Below are 24,712 nucleotides of genomic sequence, written 5' to 3' on the forward strand. Positions count from 1 at the left end.
ACATGATGCCGTTACCACTTTGATGCATCTTTCCGTGGCTTGCGTGTGACAGGGCATCAATCGGAACCTACACAAAATGTTGAATTCGATAATTTTGTGGTCTGCAATGGCATCAATTATTGTCTCGCTAGATATCATTTTTGTAAGAGGTGCTTCTGATGTTTTTTCCCAGTAGATCAAGTCAATATAGTCTTCTGCGTTGAAATTAAAAGTAGGTAGCTTAAATACTCTTATTGGAGAGAACCCCAACGTTCTTGGATACTTAGAATCCGTCTGAGAGCCAACTCTCTAATGTCTGTCTTCGTTCGTCGTTTAAGATACTAATAAGTATATTTTCGATTGGCCAAAATACCCTTTGCGTTGAATTATGGGATCTAACACCTTTTTCAAATGCTCTGGAAGGTAACGAGACAATTTTATGGTTTCGTGGAGGTGTCTCGCCGGTTGAAGTCTGCTCTTGGTTGTCTTAAAGGCTGTGTTTTTATTTTAAACCACATCGGAGCATACACTCTTAGCACAAATTCAGTCAATATCACCTGATTTCTGTTGGATTCTTGGTTGATGTGTAAAGTCGGAGAATAGTATTGGCTGTTGTTAACCAACGCGAATGACAGATTTTACCCGGATTTCTTTTCGTTAAGTTTTCATTACATTGTCCTTCGGCGATTGCTCGGCACATTTCCAATAAATAAAGCTGGTCTGTGCTGAGGTCGTCACGGGATTTTGTAATTTCATAAGTAAGGTTCATAGGTAAGTTGCATTCTATTGCTTGAAATTCTATCACGGGAAGATGTTCACAGTTCTTGAGTAACTTTCCTTGTTAGCCGCTAAAGCTTCTAGGACCTGTTGTCGTTCCATCAAGATATTCGAAAAGGTGCCTCAAACTTAACTCATTAGCATTGTTATGAAAATAACATACGATTTTCACTCTAAGTAAGAACCTGTCAAATCTGTGATTTATCTTGTCTATTGTTTATGCTCTGGCAACTTAGAACTTTAACAGGAAGTGAGAAGAAATTCAAGATGGTGGCACTTCCCGGGCGGGCACAGGAGAGACAGGCTGTCCGGTCGGGGGGTCAATTATTATTTCTGGAGGTCTGAGGCTCTAATCGAAAGTTATTTCATGGATTTGCGATTAATACCGAAATGTTCAGTTTGTGCTTCGAGATTAGAAGTCTAGTCATATTTCCCGCGAGTGGAATTCGCCCCGGGTGGCGTGAATAATGAAAACGTTTTTACCATGCGTGGCCATGGTGGTAATCCGAGTTTATTCAAGCGATCGGTGATTATTTCTGCCGATAATCTGTTTTCGCCGTGTGCATTTTGATTCAGAGCATTATTAAGTTCCACCTTGCCTTCGTGGAAGGGCAACTTACGGATTAACCGTCTACTCAGGGCTGGACCACACTGGGCCGTAGGCCAGCCACATTCTGATGCCGTCTACTCCTCTTGGCTGGACCACACTGGGCCGTAGGCCAGCCACATTCTGATGCCGTCTACTCCTCTTGGCTGGACCACACTGGGCCGTAGGCCAGCCACATTCTGATGCCGTCTACTCCTCTTGGCTGGACCACACTGGGCCGTAGGCCAGCCACATTCTGATGCCGTCTACTCCTCTTGGCTGGACCACACTGGGCCGTAGGCCAGCCACATTCTGATGCCGTCTACTCCTACTGGCTGGACCACACTGGGCCGTCGGCCAGCCACATCCTGATGCTGCCGTCCTCTAGCTACATGGCTGATTCATCTACTCCGCCATTCGCGGCACTCAGTGTTCGTTCCTCATAACTAAATACGTTCTTATTATTTTAGACAGGGTAGATAGATTCTACGTTCTGGTCGATGGGGGTAAGTTTTCACCTTTTTTGTATTTCTCTGTGAAATTTATCAAATATAATTTGTTACGGCCAGTCCAAAGTTTATCCAGATTACTTTCATTCTACAACCTTGCAACTTCCTTTCAAACATCATGTAGATGGGATATATTTTTCCCCGCCCTGAATGGAGAATTATGCTCTACCGTCGGTAGGTCGGTTTGGCGAGCTCTTTTCCAGTTCAACCACTGGAAGGGACTCTGGCGCGTTGGCCTTCAAAGACCAACAAAGTCAAACTTGGCCACCCACTATTCATTCATATTAACAGTCAATAATGTACTTAGAAAAACCACACACAATAACAGCCTATTAACGCATCTATGGGCTAAGTAAGTATCGTAACATTGTGTCAAATTCTTATTCATAACATGGCGCATCAACGTGGTTGGTTCGTATTTGTTCTTATTATTTGATTTTGAGTCGAAGTTGCAAGCATTTTAGTAATCATGTGTATTTGTTTTGTTTCGACGTGTCTCACATAAAACATAACCTATAAATGTTATTAGGTACATAAATGTCAGTCAACAGTGCGAACTTATTAAAGTGCCATCAGTGCAACCAACATAAATAACGATTTGTACGCATTATTATAATTTATTTTTATTTTACGGGCAATATTATTTTATTTTACGGGCAACACAATACTATGTGTCAACTTGACAGCTAGGAATGTCAAGCGTAAACAAACATCGCGATTTTGACAACAACTGTCAAAATAATAATACACTTTGAAAGTTTCGATAATTATGTTATGCAACCAATACTATACAGTGCTTATAAGTGCATTTAATTATATATTTGCCTCGCGGGAGTACAATATATTCATAGCTATCGTCATTAGCTAATTTATAATCATTTTGTATTCAATACTTGCGGTTTTATAATTAAACTTTTCAAGATGTCGACCTTAATAGATAACATCAATGGTAAAACGAAGGAGGAATTGTCTTCGGACCTTTTATCCAGAAATATTACACCGGACAGTACATTAGAGGAAATGCGAACTCAGGCCAGAAGGCATAACAAAAATATTAAGATTTCAAGAGTTTTAGAGCATCACGAGGGGAATGTTAACCCAGACAATGACAACGAATTTGGGACAAATTACATAAAATATACTAAAGTAATATATAACGAATCACATCCTTCCTCTTCTTCATCCTTAAGTACTATTAATGATTGGAAGATTAAATTTGATGGAAATAGTTGCGTAAGGGACTTTATAATTCAAATAGAAGAAAAATGTAGAACTAGGAACGTCAGTCATGTTGACTTAATAAGATGTTTTCCTGATATTTTAGAGGGTTTGGCCTTATTATGGTTTAGGTCCATCTATACTCCCGAATTAACTTGGATTGAATTATCTACATTACTTATAAAACAATTCGAAACAAATATTAAACAAATAGAATTAAAGTCACAACTTTTCTCTATGAAACAACCTGCCGGTATGTCTGCTTTCGAATTTACGTTGAGAATGCAGAAGCACAACAACATGCTTGATGCCAAATTACCTACCTCTGAACTATTACAATTATGTATGACGGCATTATTACCTACTTATATCAACCTTCTTGCGTCTCGGGACTTCAATTCTTTTTCAGAATTAACCGAAGCTACAAATAAGTTGGAGTCTTATTCAACGTCTAATTTAAGGGAAAATAAATCTTCTTCTTCTTTTTACAATACTCAACTTAAAGATAATACAAAAAATTATTATACCAATTCACGGGGTAATAATAATTTCAATTTTAATCATAACCCTTCTTATCGTGGTACCCACACTAATCGTTCAACGGATTATAATTATAAACAAAATAATAATAATAAACAACATAATGCCAATAATAAAAACAATAATAATTCTCGGGTTTTTTATAACCATCATTCGAAAAAACCAACTTCCAATGACAATAGAGAAAAGGAGATGTGTCATACTGAATCAAATTCCTCAGGGAACAATATTTATTGTTCTTTTTGTAAATTAAGGGGGCATCTACTATCGGAATGTAGGAAGAAGAGTCACAACAACTCTAAACCTAGGGTTGCTTCTTTAAAATATAGAGAATCAAAAAACTAAATGTGAGTCGCTCTGTTCACGCGCCTTCCTTTGCGCAGAGGAAATGCGAGTGGCAGAGTTGGCTCCGTTTGGTTAGACAGTTTCTTTCGGGCTCGAGTTCTGAGGTGGAGGTACCGCCGCCGAAGGATTCCGAGCTTGAAAGGGATAATCGACCTTTTGCGGATATCTTCATTGGAAATAATTTTTATAAAGCACTACTTGACAGTGGTTCTTCAATCTCCTGTTTAGGAGGAGATATTCATTTAGTTTTCTTAAAATTAGGTTATGAATTAGTTAATATCGATTTCAATGTTTCTACAGCTGATGGAACAAATCAGCGTGTTTTAGGTACAATGACATTGCCAGTTACGTACAAGTCTATAACACATAATGTACTTTTCTACGTCGTCCCTTCTTTATCTCCTAATTTTATTTTAGGAGTAAATTTTTGGAAAGTGTTTCAAGTCGCGCCGGAACTCTTTCCGAAAGAACCCAATCCTCAACGAACGGGTCATATCAATGAGTTGAGAGCTATTCAGCCAGCCTCTTCCTTATCCAAGGAGGAAAATAAAACTCTTACCAAAATTATTAAGAAATTTGAATCCATTTCTTTTGAAAAGAAAGGTTTAGGGTTAACACACTTAGTCAAACATAAAATTATTACTACGGGTCCTCCGGTTAAACAACGATATTACCCTCTTTCTCCTGCTAGACAGAAACAATTAGATAATGAAGTAGATGAAATGCTCAAATTAGGAGTCATCCGTCCTTCACGCTCACCTTGGTCTAGCCCAGTATTAATAGTCACAAAGAAAGATGGAACGGGTCGTTTTTGCCTTGATTCCAGAAGGATCAATAATCTTACAATTAGGGACAGTTATCCATTACCGTATATCTCTCGCATACTGGACAAGCTTGGTGGAGCCAGATATATCAGCTCAATAGATTTGTCAAAGGCTTTTTGGCAGATCGCCCTAGACAAAGATTCGTGTGAAAAGACAGCTTTTGTCGTGCCCGGTCGCGGTTTGTTCGAATTCACTCGGATGCCTTTCGGGTTAAAAAACGCTCCGAGTGAACTCCAAAGACTAGCAGACGCTCTGTTTGGACCAGAGTTCGATGAGAACGCATTTTGTTATTTGGATGACCTAATCTTAGTGTCTGAAGATTTAGAATCTCATTTTAAACTGTTAATTAAAGTTTTTGAACGGTTAAGAGATGCGGGTCTCACGATTAATTTAAAAAAATGTGAATTCTGTAAGTCAGAACTTAAATACTTGGGATATATGGTGGATTCCAAAGGTCTTCGCACCGACCCAATTAAGATAGAAAGTATAAAAAATTTTCCAATTCCTAAAAATGCTAAAGGAATAAGAGCTTTTCTCGGGCTATGTGGTTATTTTAGACGTTTCATAAAAGGATTCTCTAGTATAGCTGCTCCCCTGTCAAAACTTACTGGATCAAAAAAAGGAATAAGTTTATTTAAATGGTCGAAAGAAGCTGAAACAGCGTTTAATAAATTAAAGGAAGCACTTACGACTGCTCCTGTCCTTAGTTGTCCAGACTTTACTAAGCCTTTTGCTATTCATTGTGACGCAAGCTCTGTGGGTATAGGTGGCGTCCTTATACAATCAATTGAAGGGATAGAACACCCTATCGCTTATTATTCTAGGTGCCTTAATACACATGAACGTAATTACGGTATCACAGAGCGTGAACTGTTAGCAGTATTAGACTCGGTCACACATTTTAGACCATATATAGAAGGGGCACATTTTTCTGTTATCACTGACCACTCTAGTTTAAAATGGTTAGGATCTTTATCGAACCCTAGTGGACGTCTTGCACGTTGGAGTTCTCGCTTATCTCAATTCTCCTTCGATGTTATACATCGTAAAGGCACACAACACATCGTCCCGGACGTACTTTCGAGAATGGACCAAGCTACAATAGCAGTCATTGAATCTAATTTGTCCACCGATAAGTGGTATACAGATATCTGGAGAGGCTGCAAAGAATGTCCTCAGCGTTTTCAAAACTTTCAGATACGTGAAAATGAATTGTTTCGTCACACAAAAACCCGTTTACCTCTGTGTGAAGATACTTCTTGGAAAAAAGTAGTCCCTCTGGAAAACAGAAGGGAAATTTTGTCAGACTCACATGAATCCTCTCGTGCTTGTCACCCAGGAGTCTTTAAGACTTATAAAAAATTACAACTCCGTTATTTCTGGCCAAATATGTACAAAGAGGTGAAACAATTCGTAAATCAATGTGCCGTCTGTAAAGCACACAAAATTAGTACAGCCCCGCCTAATGGAATTTCTTCAAATTATAAAAAAGTTACGAGACCTATGCAGATGTTATCAGTGGATCTAGTAGGCCCTCTGCCTAGAAGTTATTCAGGTTTTACAGTTATATTATCATGCGTGGATGTTTTCTCTAAATATACCTGGTTATTCCCGCTACGCCAAGGAACCGCGAGAAGTATTATTAAAAATTTAGAGGAAAATATTTTCCTTGTACACGGAGTACCGCGTACCATTGTATGTGATAATGGGAGACAGTTCATTTCTAAAGAATTTAAAGAACTATTACAAAGTTACAATATAAGCCCTCCATTTTACAATTCACTGTACACACCTCAGAACAATGTTGTTGAAAGGTATAATCAAACCTTAGGCACGGCACTATCAATATTAGTGGAATCAGATCATCGTAATTGGTCCAAATTTCTCCCACAAATTCAATCGGCAATGAATAATACCGTAAATTGTACTACAGGATTTACTCCTTTCTTTGTTATGCACGGTAGAGAACAAATATTAGATGGGGATCTCCACCGTAATCCATTAGCAGATGAAGTATCCAGTCCGCAAGATTCCTCTCATCTCAAAATTTACACTGACAGATTAAATGGACTGTCCACAATTTATGAACAAGTCTCAAACGCTCTTTTTGCAGCATTTAAAAAAGGCGCTAATCACTACAATTTACGGAGAAGAAACGTTACCTTTCAGGTCGGAGACGTAGTCTGGAGAAGAAACTTTGTATTATCCAATGCTTTGAACTATTTTTCACAAAAATTGGCACCTCGTTTTGTTCAAAATATTGTTGTTAAAAAAAAATCAGACCTAGTCTATACACTGGCTGATTTAAATGGTAAGGAAACTGGTGACTTTCATGTCAAAGATATAGTAAAATCAGATAACATACCAGTTTAGTCTTCTACCATAAAGTATCGTGTGGAGACTGGCCATCTTTACAGGTGCTATCTTTAAATAAATCTTCTGAATACTGCTCATTTCAGTTCGGCCTGATCATCCGGATTGCTATGACCAGTATTTGTTAATAAATATACATATTTTTAAGTTTGTCCTTTACGGAAAATTAATTTTACTCCAGTTGATTACTCGAGTATAATTTCTCATTAGAATAATAAGTTAAAATTTTGTAGATTATAAAATATACATATTTTTAAGTTTGTCCTTCACGGAAAATTAATTTTACTCTAGTTGATTACTCGAGTATAATTTCTCATTAAAATAATAAGTTAAAATTTGGTAGATTATAAAATATATATACAAATGTGAGATGCTTCGAAACACAAATACATACATATTTCTGGTCACGATCAGTTCAACTTAGCTCATATTTATTTTTAAGTTTATTTTTATGTCAACTTGGATTATACGACGATATGAACCCGCATATCCTCTTGTATTCTAAGCTTAATATCATATGAACTGTGTTCATATACCTTTATATTGTATTACTTTAAGTAAAAACATATGGAATTATTCGCCCAGTATTTCAAGATGTTCCGAGTTTAAATATATTGTGCTTACATAGGTCTCATTGCCCATTTGTCTATGTAAGTATCTTTACTATTACAAAAAAAATTCTTGTTAAGTTTCTATAAACAAGTTACTACTGAACTAATATTAATAAATTTATATAATATTAAAACTTCATCATTTGAAAAATGTAAATCAATCCTAAAAATAAATTAGTGATTGATTGGTTCCGGTGAGAACCTCGGTAATTAGTTACACTAATACTACAATTTACAAATTGAACCCTCGGGGACAAAAGACGAATACTTAATTGATTGGCACCATTTTTAACGATGGTTGTAGACTATTTATAGCACCATTTATTTACGATGGTCGCTAACAATTCTATTGGCACCATTTTTAACGATGGTTGTTTACTAAATAATGTGGCATCATTTTTGCGATGATTGTAAGAGTATTCATAACACCATTCATTTACAATGGTTGGTTATATCCTGTATTTCATATACCAATGGTAAAATAAACTTATATGTTGTTTTCTATTGTATAACTGTCAGAAAAACTAAACCCACGAGACCAGTTTAGGGAGTTAGATAGGAATACTCTTCTATAGAGGAACTCTTCTTTTCCAAAATGGATTTAGAATCAGTGATAAAGTGCAGATGGTACACCATCTACGAGTGTAGCCTACTTTGGCTTATTTAAAAAAGTGAATCTGAACAGTGATGCTTTGTGCATATTTAATGTTTTGATGTATATTGATGTCATGCTTTAGTGATAATATTTGTATACTAATTTTAAGTTCTATTCTGTTATAGATGCTACGTCTACGGTAGTCCCAGACGAGAGTCAGAATACATCACCCAGCGTCGTACATGCTGCGGGTGATTACGGGCCCCGTCCACGTATCTTCTTACTGCTAATTGTGTACAATTTAAGGTCTTTATTTCTAAGTTCTGATTTTGTTATATCTAATACTCTGAACTTCAATTGGATGCGCCGCAGACTCATCCATCATGTCTTACGCATGATGGGCGCGACTGATTTTGTGGCACACCCTTTTGCAAGCATACTATTACTTTTAGTACATTTCTGCTATATAACTCGTTTTTTTATGTTATTATATCATGTATGTTTTAGGAACCCATCAGACCAAGTTAGGGTATCTCTTAGCTCAGGCTTTTATTTTGTTCTCCTTGTGTTTGAGGGCAAACACGTTGGGGGCGACCGGGGTAATGTTATGAAAATAACATACGATTTTCACTCTAAGTAAGAACCTGTCAAATCTGTGATTTATCTTGTCTATTGTTTATGCTCTGGCAACTTAGAACTTTAACAGGAAGTGAGAAGAAATTCAAGATGGTGGCACTTCCCGGGCGGGCACAGGAGAGACAGGCTGTCCGGTCGGGGGGTCAATTATTATTTCTGGAGGTCTGAGGCTCTAATCGAAAGTTATTTCATGGATTTGCGATTAATACCGAAATGTTCAGTTTGTGCTTCGAGATTAGAAGTCTAGTCATATTTCCCGCGAGTGGAATTCGCCCCGGGTGGCGTGAATAATGAAAACGTTTTTACCATGCGTGGCCATGGTGGTAATCCGAGTTTATTCAAGCGATCGGTGATTATTTCTGCCGATAATCTGTTTTCGCCGTGTGCATTTTGATTCAGAGCATTATTAAGTTCCACCTTGCCTTCGTGGAAGGGCAACTTACGGATTAACCGTCTACTCAGGGCTGGACCACACTGGGCCGTAGGCCAGCCACATTCTGATGCCGTCTACTCCTCTTGGCTGGACCACACTGGGCCGTAGGCCAGCCACATTCTGATGCCGTCTACTCCTCTTGGCTGGACCACACTGGGCCGTAGGCCAGCCACATTCTGATGCCGTCTACTCCTCTTGGCTGGACCACACTGGGCCGTAGGCCAGCCACATTCTGATGCCGTCTACTCCTCTTGGCTGGACCACACTGGGCCGTAGGCCAGCCACATTCTGATGCCGTCTACTCCTACTGGCTGGACCACACTGGGCCGTCGGCCAGCCACATCCTGATGCTGCCGTCCTCTAGCTACATGGCTGATTCATCTACTCCGCCATTCGCGGCACTCAGTGTTCGTTCCTCATAACTAAATACGTTCTTATTATTTTAGACAGGGTAGATAGATTCTACGTTCTGGTCGATGGGGGTAAGTTTTCACCTTTTTTGTATTTCTCTGTGAAATTTATCAAATATAATTTGTTACGGCCAGTCCAAAGTTTATCCAGATTACTTTCATTCTACAACCTTGCAACTTCCTTTCAAACATCATGTAGATGGGATATATTTTTCCCCGCCCTGAATGGAGAATTATGCTCTACCGTCGGTAGGTCGGTTTGGCGAGCTCTTTTCCAGTTCAACCACTGGAAGGGACTCTGGCGCGTTGGCCTTCAAAGACCAACAAAGTCAAACTTGGCCACCCACTATTCATTCATATTAACAGTCAATAATGTACTTAGAAAAACCACACACAATAACAGCCTATTAACGCATCTATGGGCTAAGTAAGTATCGTAACATTGTGTCAAATTCTTATTCATAACAGCATGTAACTGACAGACCAACCACTGAAGTGGACGATGGAGTTTTCCTTCAACAAGTCGAATAATGCCAGACTTAGTTCCATTATTAACTGCTGTTCCGTCACATCCGATAGCCACGATGCACGCTAAATCAATGGATTTTGCCACAAAATATGCAAACAATTTGTGAGCTATTGTTTTAGCATCACCGAACTTAACGCCCATGTGGCCAATGTATTGTGAGCTAGGTTCTTTCAAAGACTGATATGTTCTTCTATCACAACTTTTCTGCGTCCATCCTCCATGATTAATGTTTTATCTTTTGGCCGCCAAACGATATGCAAATGCACAAATCAAAATGGGGCTGGTTGATGGCAGTCAGAGTGGTCCTAGTTTTGGCACGAGCACTTCGAATCTTATTACGATCGATCACGTTTGTTAGATTATCTGTTCACTAATCACTAATCCAATATTTTGCAATGTAGCGCAGACGATGGCAGCACCTGCCTGATCAGAAATACTGTATCGATCCAATGTTCTGGATACAACAGATAGTCCACTGTCTGTTGGATTTATAACATAAGAAGAAGGAGTAGATGAAGCAAAGTAATGTTGGTCAGTTGGAAGATCAACGTTAGTAAAATTTGAAACTGTACTGCGAGATATGGACGGTTGATCTAAAGATGCGCGGTGCGCGAGCGAGGCGCGAGAAAGTGGACTCGGCAATTTGTCAAATTTTCGCGGAAAAATAAATATTATCACATTTTTTTAATATTATTAAATAGGGCGCGGCAATTTTTATTCATTATGAAATGTAAAAGTAAAAATTAAAGTATTAATGTTGACACAAAACTGTTTTATAAAGGGACAATTTTTTACCAGATTTTAAATAATTCAACTGCTTTGGGGCAGTACTTGCTATCAAAATTTTAAATTGATATTTTGTATGCTTAATTGTATGTACCTAGAGCATCTATTCCGCACCCCGCGAAAACTAATTTATAAAAAAAAAAAATTCCATACAATGGCGATCCACCCTAATGCACACAGATACGCCTTGTATATTGGACAGACCTGCGATTGAATTATTGTCCTAGCAAGTATCTAAAATAGTGGGAATCTTAACTATATAAGTGTTAAAGCCCCGTAGTAAATGTTAAAAGATGGTTTGAAAGGGAGATTTGTAAATATATTAGAGGGAGCGCATTTAAAATATTTAATAAAACACGACCCGTTTGAGATAGAACAAAAATCTTTTGACAAATGCTTTAGTTGCATTTAAAGATACACTGTGAATTTTTTCATGCCTATAACATATTAAATAAGAGAAAAGAACGTGTTTTAAATAATTTTCGGAGCTTAATTTGCGATTGTTTTTCTATCAAGAGAATTTCATATAATTAACGTTTCTGCATAACAGATGTATAGATATTATCTTAAAAAATAACATATATTTTTTGGAACTTAAAAACTTAACCAGTTAACGAGAAACTTGTTCTGAATCGCTGTAAATTAGGTATGTGAGGACTTAATCAATATTACGTACAGAGCTAGAATTAGTACTGGCTATTTTAATTGCTTGAAGATTAGTTTCAATTGCTCAGTTGTCAGAGTATAATCTATCCGCGTTGATGTTTTTATCTGTTTATAGTTAGAAATGATACTAAAATATATTATCTTTTAAAGTTGTTAGAAGCTGATAATTCAATGAGTTCTTGATAAGGCTATCTCACAGTTTTATTTAACGTGATATTTTAACAATATTGTTGGAGAATCATTTTTTGGTGGACTGTAATCAATATTTTAAACTTTATACGTAGTAATTTAAAATCATGTGTTTTTGGTTTGAAAATTTGGTCGCCTAGAAATGTTTCAGATGCTTTAATTAAATACTGCGAGTAGAATACATCTTGGCCTTTAAAATAATCGAGTATTTTTTAGATAAGTCTTTTTATAAGCCCAGAAAAAAATAATGTATAAGGCCTATGAAAACTGCTTTAAAGTTCAAATCTCCTACTTACGAACCCATTTTCGGTTATGATTTTATTGTATAATGTGGCAAATTAAGTTATTTATGAAATGATCGAAAAACATTTAAATATTTATGCCTTAACATCCACAAAATAAAATAAAAGGCACTTTTTAGCCATGTTTTTTTCTTGCATAAATCAAAACAGGTGGATGGAATTTAAGCCTTATCGCCATCTACGTAAGGTGTGTTATTGATAGCGGCTCAATTCAAAATATTACACGACGTAGTGCATCGCCTTAAGTAAAATTTACTTGTTTTTTAAAGAGATATACTATTTGAGATTAGTTAAATCTATGCTTGCGGTAAGTATTTCAGACCGGCTCACATATCTGGGCTCCGCAGAAGTCCGAGTAAATCTGGCTTCCAAGAAACTAGGCGTCCTGTATCCTGCTCACCCTGTATAAATCTCAAGTACGTCCAACTATTCAATTTGGGGGTCACCTTTGGGCTGGAGCCCCAAAATACTTGATTCTGTCCAAAGAATAGCGGTCCATCTGACTGACAATCCATTTTTAACCGATCGATTGCAATATCTAATGCACAGACGCAATGTGGGCATGCTAAGACTGTTCTACAGGTATTTTAATGGAGCTTGCTCTAAACGCGTTCACAGTTGATGTTGACTTCACGAGAAGGGTCCGTTTTTTCGACTCGATTTCGTATAAGACTGCGCGCATATGTAACAAGTTACTGGCATCTATTTTTCCTCCTTCATATAATCCGGGCCTCTTCAAGACCTTACCGTAACCCGTCTAACAAGGCTGCCCAACAGGGGGGCGAGTTAACGCCCCTACCTGTACGCTAAACAGACAGGGGCGGTCTTGTTTAGTGCTCGATAATGAAATATCACAACAAACACAATAAAATTCTGTTCAAATAACAAATTATTTCATATAAGGAAAATCCGTAAATGTTATCTTTAAATACGATAAGATAAGAAAATTAAATCATAAAGATTGTAAATCCTTCACTTTTCTCTGTCCAAACAAACATCATAAAATGTTTCACAAATCACGAGGTATTATTATCAATGACATCTTTACTTTAAGGCGAAGCTTAAAGCTAAATCACTATTTTGATTAAACTTTATAACGAATTGGTGTACATTATGAATACCAAAAAATATGCTTAAATTAGATAAATTGAAGGTTTTCCTATCGTTTCGCTTGAGTAGAATACAAATAAAATAATAAATTACTCAATAAAAAATAAAAATGTAAACTACTAAAAAAATTTTTTTTAATAGAAATGTATGAACGCGTAAAGGAAAGAACTTTAAAAAAATACTGTATTATAGCTAAGATTATCTGTGACAGTTTTACTTGATTAACTTTTTTGCTTTCTTATAAAATTATTTACAAAATAAATAAAAAAAACAGTTTTTTGCTTGAAATCGAACGTTTCTAGACTCCATTTGTCAAGCGATTTTAATGCATATTACCTACAATATAAGGTATACCAAGAATATACACATTTTTGGCCTGTAGCTTCCTCTTAAGTCAAGATATGAGGATGCGTCTATATTGTATAAAAGTATTTTTATCTTTTTTTCTATAATGCGGAAATACGTAATTTTTTTGACGTTAAAAAGAGAAATAGTAATTCTTTTTAGTTTGCCTAAAATATTTATACTGGTATCCATTAAAAAAATACTAAAAATAGCCAAAATTATTAATTCATCATATTTCGCGCCGCTATGGTAACAATCGTTATAACTTTAAAAATTAATACAATTTTTTTATTATATGAACGAGATAAAAGTGAAGGTACAGTTTTCTTACAAATTCTCCAAACAAAAATAACGTGTTTTTTTAAATATCGAATTCTCTCAATTTTTCTACGATTGATTGAAGTAAAAATGTGTTTGGCGTTTTTGACAACATTTTTCACGTTTGATATTAAAATTTAATTATTTAGAAACAGTAATATTCATTTTTAATGAATACATCGGACAGATAATTTTATCTAGTTTCTAAAACAGTTTTTGTTTTTACGGAAAATTAAGAAATGAGATGTATATAGCGAATTTTAAATACACAGAAAACATTGCAAACTGTACATTAGTGATGACCAGAGAAAACTTATAAAGCAGTATTTAGAAGAAAAACATAACATTAGATTTAATGGTTTTAATTACTATAGGGAGGTTATTAAATATTTTTAAAGAGAATCTAGCTGACGGGTACCCGGCGTTGCTAGGAGTTACCCTTAAGAGATAGACATATACCATCAAGTACTTTTCTGTAGACCTTTTTAAGATGTACAATTCCGTAGTACATTATTTTTATGTATCTCATAAGGTTTAGCCAGCGTTAGCAATGTAATGTAAGGGCACGAAAATATTTATTTTGCGACTTGATTACAAAACATCGACTTTTCTCTGCTTTCTATAAATATAATATGCATGTATTATATACATAAACCTTCCGGAAGAAATTCTCTAATTGATAGTGAAAACTCTATCAAAATCCGTTGGGTAGTTTAGAAGAACTAAGCGCACAAACATGCAGACGCAAAAAGCGACTTTATTTTATACTGTTTAGAGATATTGTAAATTTCTTTGTCATATAAATAATATATAGAATTCTAGCAACAAGTTCAATAGTCAGTATTGCCCTGTTTGGTAACCAGATCTGAATAGCAAGGTACTCCCCCACCTTTCTCTTCCACGTCTCCTTCCTCTCTCCACTACCTTCAGCATCACAATATCAAATTGAGGATGCCAAAATCACACAGGCTTCAGACGGTTTTTAGAGCAGTCGGGACTCTTGTGTGGTGTTCACAAACAAAAAATAATAATAAATAAGTGTTTTATTACTATTTGAATATCAGACAATGTGAACTATCTACAAATCAGTTCCAATTTTTAAAATGGCAACTATATAATTTAAAATGTTAAAAATATTATATTATAGGTAGGTATACTTTATCGCTTGTGAAAATGACACTGAAATTGAGTTCAATGAACCAAATTTCAGGCAGGGTAGCACAGACAAAAGAGATTAGTATGTTTAATGATGTTACATGAGAAAGCAGAACACTACTTAAAAGTGACTTAAAAAACTAACCTAACCTAACATATTATTTTCCGTTTTGTGTTATAGCGGTTACTATAAAAATGATTTTGCAATAATTATTGTTATTAAGTTAATTTTAAGTGTACACAGTAGGTGTTGAAACATCGATATTTGTGTTAGGAGACAAGGAGCTTATCACTACAGTACAAAGGCCATAAATTAACTTTGTTTTGATAGACTATCGTCTAAATTTTGAATAAAAATCGCCTTTGTAAATCAAATTCGAAGAACGCGCGAATGCGAACAATTCAAAAGATTCAATATAAATAACAAAAAATGTACAAACCAATTGTTATAACAATTCACTAGTCACGCTGGCTGATGTCACCACAACGCGTTTGTTATCGACAATTGTAATCGACACTTCAACAAACTGCCGATAAACATCTAACGGCATTAAACTGAGCCCACTGATATAATCATCCGCACTTGAATTAATCAATTTTTTGTTCGAGTTTATTTGTTTGGGCGACGTTTGCATCGTACTCTCGTCGGCGTGAGTTGAAACTGAGCGGCGATGGTGACACTGAACTGGGCTGAGATATATTATAACAGAGGTAAGCTAGACGGTTTCGCTGGATTGATGCCAACCGATTTGACAGAACTGTCAGTGCGCTGTCAGGTCTGGTTCGCGGATCGCACTGACGTTTAAAGCCATAGATAATGCGGCAAATAGATGGAGAATTGCTCTTTTGGTGTTGCAAGATTTTAATTTACATGTTGTTGGGTAGGTACTTCAACTAGTGTCCAAAATTATAATAATAATAATATTTAAATGATTTGTATCGTCGTTTTTGTGCAAAATTACTTCAAGGGCGCTGTACAAATATGTAATACACTTCTACAATGATATATATATTATTGCTAACTATATATGGAGTTAATATACACTACCATACTTCCTTCCACATATTTTTATGTTTAACTTGCTTCCAACCGTCTGGAGTCAGTGAGAATATGGCATCTCCTATTGGGGCATTCAGATCTATATTCAGATCTGGTCACCAAACACGACTAAAGCCACATCAAGCAACGTTTCATTCCTGGATGGTGTTCTTATACCAGGGCAATACTCAGAGTATCTTGCGCTCTGGAACGTACCACAAATATTCTAAATTTAAAAAATACAAATTAATCAAATTAAATCTACTTGCTCCGGATTGCTATTCAAGATCTGTGCGATAAACATGGCGTCGTTGCAATAAAGTTACAAGAGCACATTGGTGACTTTCCTTTGCTTTCAACGTCGTATATAGAGAGAAGGGGGGGATTAGGGAGTTCAAACCCCACTCATGTCCTCAGAATTGCGTAAGAAAAAAGAAAAGGATACTGGTGGATTTCATTCCTGGAAAATATGACAGTTTAATTTGCACCATCTTTTTAATCAATTTGATGTAAATAATAAGTTCTGGTCGTCTTTGTATATATTCAACTCTGTTACAGGGACGTGTGAAATCCATTTACCTGGGTATATTTAAACAGAAGGATTTATTTGGATGATGTTGTTTGACGAGAGATTATGGCACTGCTAGTCAAGTTTATTGGTCGATTTTCTAGTACCATGATTTACGACTTTTTAAAAATTATTCTTGCAAGTCACTGTTTGAATTGCAATGTGTGATTATGGTTTCAAATTTGTACTCTCTTGAAAGCTGGCTGCGAAGTATTGTTCTTTTCATGGTGCAAGTGATAATTTATGGAGCTGATTATTTACCGCTGCTGATCTGGAGAATAACCTTGTGGAAAGGATTTTGATCATTCTCAAGGACGGATGATATCATCAGTAAGTCCTCCATTTTCTTTAATGTATTTTAGTGATTTGGGCAATTTCCCCTCACCTTGATGGCAACTCCTGAGACGGCAGCTTCCTGGGCGTAAGAGGAACCGCCCGCCAAGGAACCTCCTGCCCTCCCCCTTGGATGGGTCTCCAAGGCTCTTCCGCCCAGGAAGCTGCCCTCGCAGGAGTTACCATCTCACCGCCGCCGAGGAACTTCCTGCCCTCCCCCTTGGAGCGGTCGCCGAGGCTCTTCCCGTAACCCCGCGAACTTCCGCCCAGGAAGCTAGAGTGGTCGCCAGACTTCCACCCAGGAAGCTGCCCTCTCAGGACTCGCTGCTGGCCGACTCCGCCCTTCAGAGCCTTGGCCCAGGCTGAACTAATTCCGCCCTTCGGAACCAGCCCAAGTTGCCGCTTGTGTTATCAGTGATAAGTGCGAACGTGAAGAATCCAGAATCATCGTAAAGGGAAGTGCCTGAACAATTTATGCATATTTATTTCGTAACGCGACCCAACTTTTAAAGACATTGAATGTACAATCATTTAGGATTAAGAAAAAGGACAATTAATATTAAGAATTACAATTTAAAACTAGTATTAAGCCTAGATTAAAACTAACCATTAACTTGTTTAATAGTGTTTGTCACTAAGTAACTTATATTTTTTACTCTTTCCTCCTTTTCTTTTACATGCATAGTGTTAATATTAAACTCCCTTAACCCTTTGCACTCCTAATTTTTTTTTTAATTACCTACTACCAACTCCTTAATTAATTTACAAAAAAGGGATAAAAAGTGGGCTCAATAAAAAGTTAAACAAAAATTTTTAAAATATGTAATTTTTATTACTCTTTTTTTACATAGAGTACAAAAAACATAGAAATATATAAAATTAACAACTTAATATGCCCTTATTCACTACTAACGAAATATTTGCTACTAAAAACAGTAAAAACAAATGTAAATACACAAACAGAACAAAATATTATGTGATAACAAGTGAATAGGTATAAGAATCCTTTGTTATGTGTTGGGAGAAATCCCTCAGCGCTTCCTATTGTTACGCAGGTAGACAGGCAAGTACCTACCTACTTACATGCGTCGCAACCAAATAACTGCGCAGTGCATTTACAAGGTTAAAAATAATACGATTTTAAAAATTATCTAAAAGGCGAAACTTGACGAGATATATGTATTTTACGTATTCGGAATATTCAGAATGAGATATAAAGTGTTTAAAAGAAAAAAAAATACATTTGATAATTTAAATTATTTTTCGAAATTGCGTTACTATAATGTCGAGTATGACTCGACATAGGAGTTGGTGTAAGAAATATAATGTCGAGCCACACTCGACAAAGGAGTGGTATGAGTTAAGTATAGTAATAACAAAGGCTTCTTACCATGTGTTACGTAAATACTTCCCGTCACAAGCATTTTTTTTAGTCGTCATTCCAAAATGAATAATTTCCCATCTTTTAATTTATCTATGCTCTCAACTGTCACCTACTGTCTGTCAAAATTATCAAAATAAAACAGTGCCGCGCAATGTAATCATTTACTATTCGACTTTGTTGCACTGTTAAAAATATTATTCCACGTGTATGTACCAATAATAGTTCAGATATGGAGAACGAAAGCGAAGATTTAGAAGAAGGAAAGGTGGAGTTAGAACATCACAAACAACAGAATCTGTGTACAACTCGCGCGGCTTATAGGCAGGGCAGGAAATTAACTGCTGTGAAGGTTAATTGTTTGTTTTTTAGGTAAATTTTGGATAGGGCCTGACACGCTTATTACGAATAATTTTTAGAAAAAAACTTTATATTCGCCTTAATTACTATAAAAGAAAACTTTGGTAATTTTTGGATAGGGCCTGACACGCTTATTACGAATATTTTTTAGAAAAAAACTTTATATTCGCCTTAATTACTATAAAAGAAAACTTTTTGCATTTCGGGCGGCGGAAAATTATGAATTTAAATTTTCAATTGCGTTAACCAAAATTCACTTCGCGAATCGATGCGGCGGCAATCAGCTGCCATTAGGTACGTCACTGTTATGTTGGTATCCCTGATACATTGATTTGTATCACAAACCATGTTACACAAACCTAGCGTAGCCGGTAAACTAGTTGAAAACTGGGATGTTTTTCTTGCCTTGACGCGAGCAGGCGTTATTAAGGGGCACTTTCCTTTGTATCACAAACCATATTACACAAACCTCGGCATCCCACGAAGATAGCAACGGTCGTATTTAGCTCTTGTTAATGCATCAGTGATACCAACATAACAGTGCGTTCCTAATGGCGTCGCGTTGTCGCCACATCGATTCGCGAAGTGAATTTTGGTTTTATGCAATTGAAAATCAAAATGCATAATTTTCCGCCGCCCGAAATGCAAAAAGTTTTCTTTTATAGTAATTAAGGCGAATATAAAGTTTTTTTCTAAAAATTATTCGTAATAAGCGTGTCAGGCCCTATCCAAAATTTACCAAAACTTTTTGCATTTCGGGCGGCGGAAAATTATGCATTTTGATTTTCAATTGCGTAAAACCAAAATTCACTTCGCGAATCGATGTGGCGACATTAGGAACGCACTGTTATGTTGGTATCACTGATGCATTAACAAGAGCTAAATACGACCGTTGCTATCTTCGTGGGATACCGAGGTTTGTGTAACATGGTTTGTGATACAAAGGAAAGTGCCCCTTAATAACGCCTGCTCGCGTCAAGGCAAGAAAAACATCCCAGTTTTCAAGTGGTTTACCGGCTACGCTAGGTTTGTGTAACATGGTTTGTGATACAAATCTATTTGTCTTCCACGAAGTTAGCCATAGTCGTATCTACGCAATGTATCAGGGATACCAACATAACAGTGACGTACCTAATGGCAGCTGATTGCCGCCGCATCGATTCGCGAAGTGAATTTTGGTTAACGCAATTGAAAATTTAAATTCATAATTTTCCGCCGCCCGAAATGCAAAAAGTTTTCTTTTATAGTAATTAAGGCGAATATAAAGTTTTTTTCTAAAAAATATTCGTAATAAGCGTGTCAGGCCCTATCCAAAAATTACCGTTTTTTATTTTGGTAAACTTGTCGAATTCCATAAAATAGGTTTTTAGGGTGTTATTTTAACAATTTATGCGTAATTCCTAACCTTAAAACTTAATTTACCAAATAAATAGTTATTTCTTAGTAATCAAGTTGAAACCAAGTGCTATTTATATATTTTTTGCGTATCATCTTTATATCTAATCATATATGTCAAAAGAAGCGAAGCTAACAGTCCACAGTGGAGTGCTGATACCTACCCTGATGTATGGCAGTGACGCATGGAAATGACAGAGGAAGGACACAAGTAGACAGAATGTTCTAGAAATGAAATTCCTGAAGTAAATGTGGTAAAAATTGAATTATTTTTCTCTTATTCCGCTTCACTCTTAATACGCAATATTTCACTTTCAAATAAATGGATTTAGCCTTATTAATTCAATACATGTTTTATTATGTCGGGGGAGACGGAAAAATACGCACTTTTAATTTTAATTTCGTTTATTAAGTCACTTACGCGATATGTCAATTAGTATGCGGCGCCGTTATAGTCGCAGTCGACGGCGACTATGTTCATATCAAGAGTTGGATTATATTCATAACATCGTATTAGAATTAAATCACAAACCAGTCTATACAAACCTAGCGTAGCCCACAAACTACTTGAAAACTGGGATATAACTCTAAAGGGGACGCGAGCAGGCGTTATTTAAGGTTTTCCCCAACATTTACAGTAACTTTTAGTAATAATATGACTAAATTCACATATTAATTCAAAGTAAACATTCCGTATTTACCGTGAAGCGGAATTCGTAACCTTTACCAAAATTTATTTGACTTACGTATTCTCAAGTACGATCAAAAATTGAATTTAGGAGCCACCTCTGGATTGGAACTCCTAAATAGTTGATAAATAAAGGATGGCAGTCTGTTCTACATGTATTTTAATGGAGCCTGTTCTACGGAGCTAGCAGCATTGATTGATGGAACTCAGCGGAAATGAACAGAACACCCATTTACAGATGACGTTTTTGTATAAGCATATGGAATGAGCTACCTGCATTTGTTTTTCCTCCTTACCTTACCTTAATCCGCCTCACAACGCAGCCCAACCGGGTGGCGACACAGTTCCCCTGTCTTTACACTCTACATAGTGGCGATCTTTCGAGGTGTCACAAATAACTGTGTTAAAAATTTGGAAAAATCTGGAAAGAGTGGAACGCTGATGCAAGCGTTATGAATAAGATTGAGAAAGGGACGCATAGATGATTTGGAGATGTAGAGCCGAATGTACAAAGAAAGGAGTGTAAGGAGAATATTCGACGCCGAAGTAAATGGTATAAGAACTCGTAGATGACCGAGTTAATCAAATATAGTATGTATAAGACGATACGAATGTGAACTTAGCAAGGTGTGTGCAGTGATCAGATCTGCATAGCCAGGTACTTTACCACCTTCCTCTTTCCCATCTCCTTCCCTTACCCAATATCTTCAGACTCACAATTAGGGATGACATCATAGTCAAATGGTTGGGAGCAGTTGGAACTCTTGTGCAGTATTCACATAAATAAATAAAAAACCCTTCACTCAATATTACTTCACTCGATATTCCTCGGACATCTCCAACTTCTTGTAACATTTAAACATGTCTAAACACTCCTGGCACTAATAAGAACAAACTTTTAAATTTCCACCGATGTCAGTCGACAACTTTTCGAGTTTTGCGAGCACGAACATAATCCGACAGAATTTTTACATATTAAGATGTTCCCGAACGTTCCACAACATTCCAGAATGTTTCGGGATGTTCTCGAATGCTCTGGACTGTTCTAAAAATTTCTAGAGGGCGATACTTCCAGCCCTTATATCTTCAAAAGCACGCTCTTCAGGTAAAAACTGGAACCTTCTTCATGGATGGGGGATAGAGAGCTACCACACCATATAATTCCCTTGATCGTACTGATTCGTTTGATTGTTTATATTTGTGTTTATAATCTAATGTCTTTAAATAATCACAACAATAAAACATGAATTGCTGTTAATTATTTATGACTCATGACAAAATACCTAATTTACTTAATTTGTGACAACCCTGCATCAGTTTGTAGGCCACACAACCTTTGGTCATCTGAGGTCAAGAATTCCTTACAATATTTTGCACAGGATCTCGTTATATTGTCACTCTAAGGGTTTAAATTTTTTATGTTTGCATTAAAAAATTTTATATTTAATAAATTGTATGTTTATTTCTAAAAATAAAATTAGAAACTGTATTTCATCATCTTTCAAAAACAGTTCAGAAATATTCAATATCTTTTAGATTTTATTGCAAAGCGGAAATTCTCTGACCTTGTGACAGAATATGCCAGAGGCCGGAGGGATTGATCTTGTTCATTACGCTTACATAAGCCTTGCATTGTTTCAATCTCATCATTTTTACACAACTTTAGCACACATACTCCTCAGGGATCTCACTTCTACAGAATTCGGTCTACTTTGGTCTATCCTCTGCCAGTTCTGTGCTTCACTTTAACTCGACTAACAAACGTAATTAATTTTGATAAACAATTAATTAAAGATTATAAACTGCAATTTATAACGAGATTTTTTTTTCTATCTCTTTCAGACATATACTGTGAACAGCGAATCCATCTATCTCTTGATATTCGGCGTGCCCAAGATAAACCTGCGTCCAGAATTGAAAAATCTCTGCCAAAAATACGGCGAGATAAGCAATCTCACCTACTGCGACCAGTACCCTACCGAGGACTTCACCGAGTGCTTTCGCGTCAAGTACGAGCGAATACAGTCAGCGAGGATTGCCAAAAGAATGATCGATACGAAGAATTTCTTCGGCGGTAGTCTGCACGTTTGCTACGCTCCCGAGTTCGAGACGCTCGATGAAACAAGAGCGAAACTGACGCAGAGACGTGTCGATGTGGTGAAGAGGTTGAAGATGAATAAACGCGATGAAATGACGGCGAGAAACGATGTTAAAGTTGCGCGTAATGATGCTTCTTTGTTTGATTCTGATGTAAATAAGACGATAGTTGATTATGGCGTGGATAATAAGAGTTTAATTAGTTCTGAGAGTGGCTTATATACAAATATACAATCTGTTGATTCTAGGTGTGATTTAAATGTAAATAATCAAGGTTTTGTTGATTCTAGTTGTTATACTCTAAATAATCAAGGTTTTGTTGATTCCAGTTGTTATAATCTAAATAATGAAGTTTTAATTGATTCAACAAGTATTTTAAATGTGAAAAATGATAATTTTGTTGAATCTCACACGAATGTTGATTCAATAGCTTCTGGAAGTGGTTTTAACACAAATTTGGATGTAAACATCAATAAAAAAGCCATTTCTAAACCTGAATACGTGTTTAAACACAAAACCAAGAAGAGGAATAAGAATTTAGACAGAGAAATAGAGAAGATAAAGATGTGTGTTAAAGAAATTGGACCACTGCCGAATGCAGAGGAAGTAAGTAAGAATGATATAGAAGCAGTTAATGGAAGGATAGTAGTGTGTGAACAGATTGAAACGCCGAGGATTGTAAAAATCAAACATAAACCAATGAATAAAATTGTTTTTAATATTAAAAACCCAAAGTTATAGATCTGTGGTTATCTTGGTGTACTAAATTAAAAGTCTCGTTTTACTCTAGTTGGAGTGTTTATTTAAGATTGGACAATATCAATCACTTCACAATAATAACGCGTTTACTTTATGGGAATGCAGGCGATATCTAGGTCAATGTTACAAGCGCGCGAGTAGTTGACTGAAGACTGACGACTCGCTGCGTCGGGCCTATTTATATAGCTAGGCCTAAAAATAAATAAAATCTGCTTACAAATTAATAGTCCTTTTAAAAATAGTGCGCAAATTGCTGGCTGTGTAAAATCTTAACTGCAAATCCCAATATATGTGCGCTTTGTTCTTCTAAACTACGCAACAGATTTTGATAGGATTTTCACTATCATTTAGAGAATTTCTTACGAAAGGTTTACATATATGATACATGCGTATTATATTTATAGAAAGTAGAGAAAAGTCTATGTTTTATAATCATACTTAAAAATACATTGTTAACGCTGGCTAAACCTTACGAGATACATCAAAATAATGTACTACGGAATTGTATATCTTAAAAAGGCCTACAGTAAAGTGCGCGATGATATATGTCTTTCTCCTAAGGATAACCCCTAGCAATGCCGGGTACACGTCAGCTAGTGTGTTTCAATTTACCCACCTCGCTCATTTTTGCGTCGCTACACAACTCGATTTGTAGAAGGTTCTGTTAAAAATGAACATTCAAATGCTGCACAGAAACGTCTCACAATGTACCTTTCCCTTGCTTTAGCAAACTTTACTTTTCTGCGCAGGTTCTTGTTATTTCAATGCGCACTCTTCGGCGGTCAATGTACAACTGATGTCGCAGTTTATTTAAAGCATTCTCTAACCCTTCTGGTGCCGAAAAAATCATCGAAAT

The 24,712-nt window shown here is 36.4% G+C and overlaps 2 protein-coding genes across 2 annotated transcripts in view; one reads left to right on the forward strand and one right to left on the reverse strand.

The window, feature by feature from the left end:
- The window catches only part of LOC149415735 (uncharacterized), a 76,093-nt gene extending 60,394 nt beyond the window's left edge, over positions 1–15,699 (reverse strand). The window contains exon 1 of the mRNA XM_089641784.1: positions 15,677–15,699. The gene's annotated coding sequence lies outside the window, so the exon portion shown is untranslated. The remainder of the gene's footprint in view (positions 1–15,676) is intronic.
- Positions 15,700–18,658: 2,959 nt separating this feature from the next.
- Positions 18,659–24,370, forward strand: LOC149415736 (uncharacterized). Its single transcript, XM_089641785.1, has 2 exons — positions 18,659–18,909; positions 22,843–24,370. The coding sequence occupies exons 1-2, from the start codon at positions 18,790–18,792 to the stop codon at positions 23,836–23,838; spliced, it is 1,116 nt and encodes a 371-aa protein (XP_089497911.1). The 5' UTR covers positions 18,659–18,789; the 3' UTR covers positions 23,839–24,370.
- The last annotated feature ends 342 nt before the right edge of the window (positions 24,371–24,712 follow it).

Source organism: Hesperophylax consimilis, chromosome 17 (assembly GCF_061612785.1).
Source record: "Hesperophylax consimilis isolate HC1 chromosome 17, BYU_Hcon_1.0, whole genome shotgun sequence".
NCBI lineage: Eukaryota > Metazoa > Arthropoda > Insecta > Trichoptera > Limnephilidae > Hesperophylax > Hesperophylax consimilis.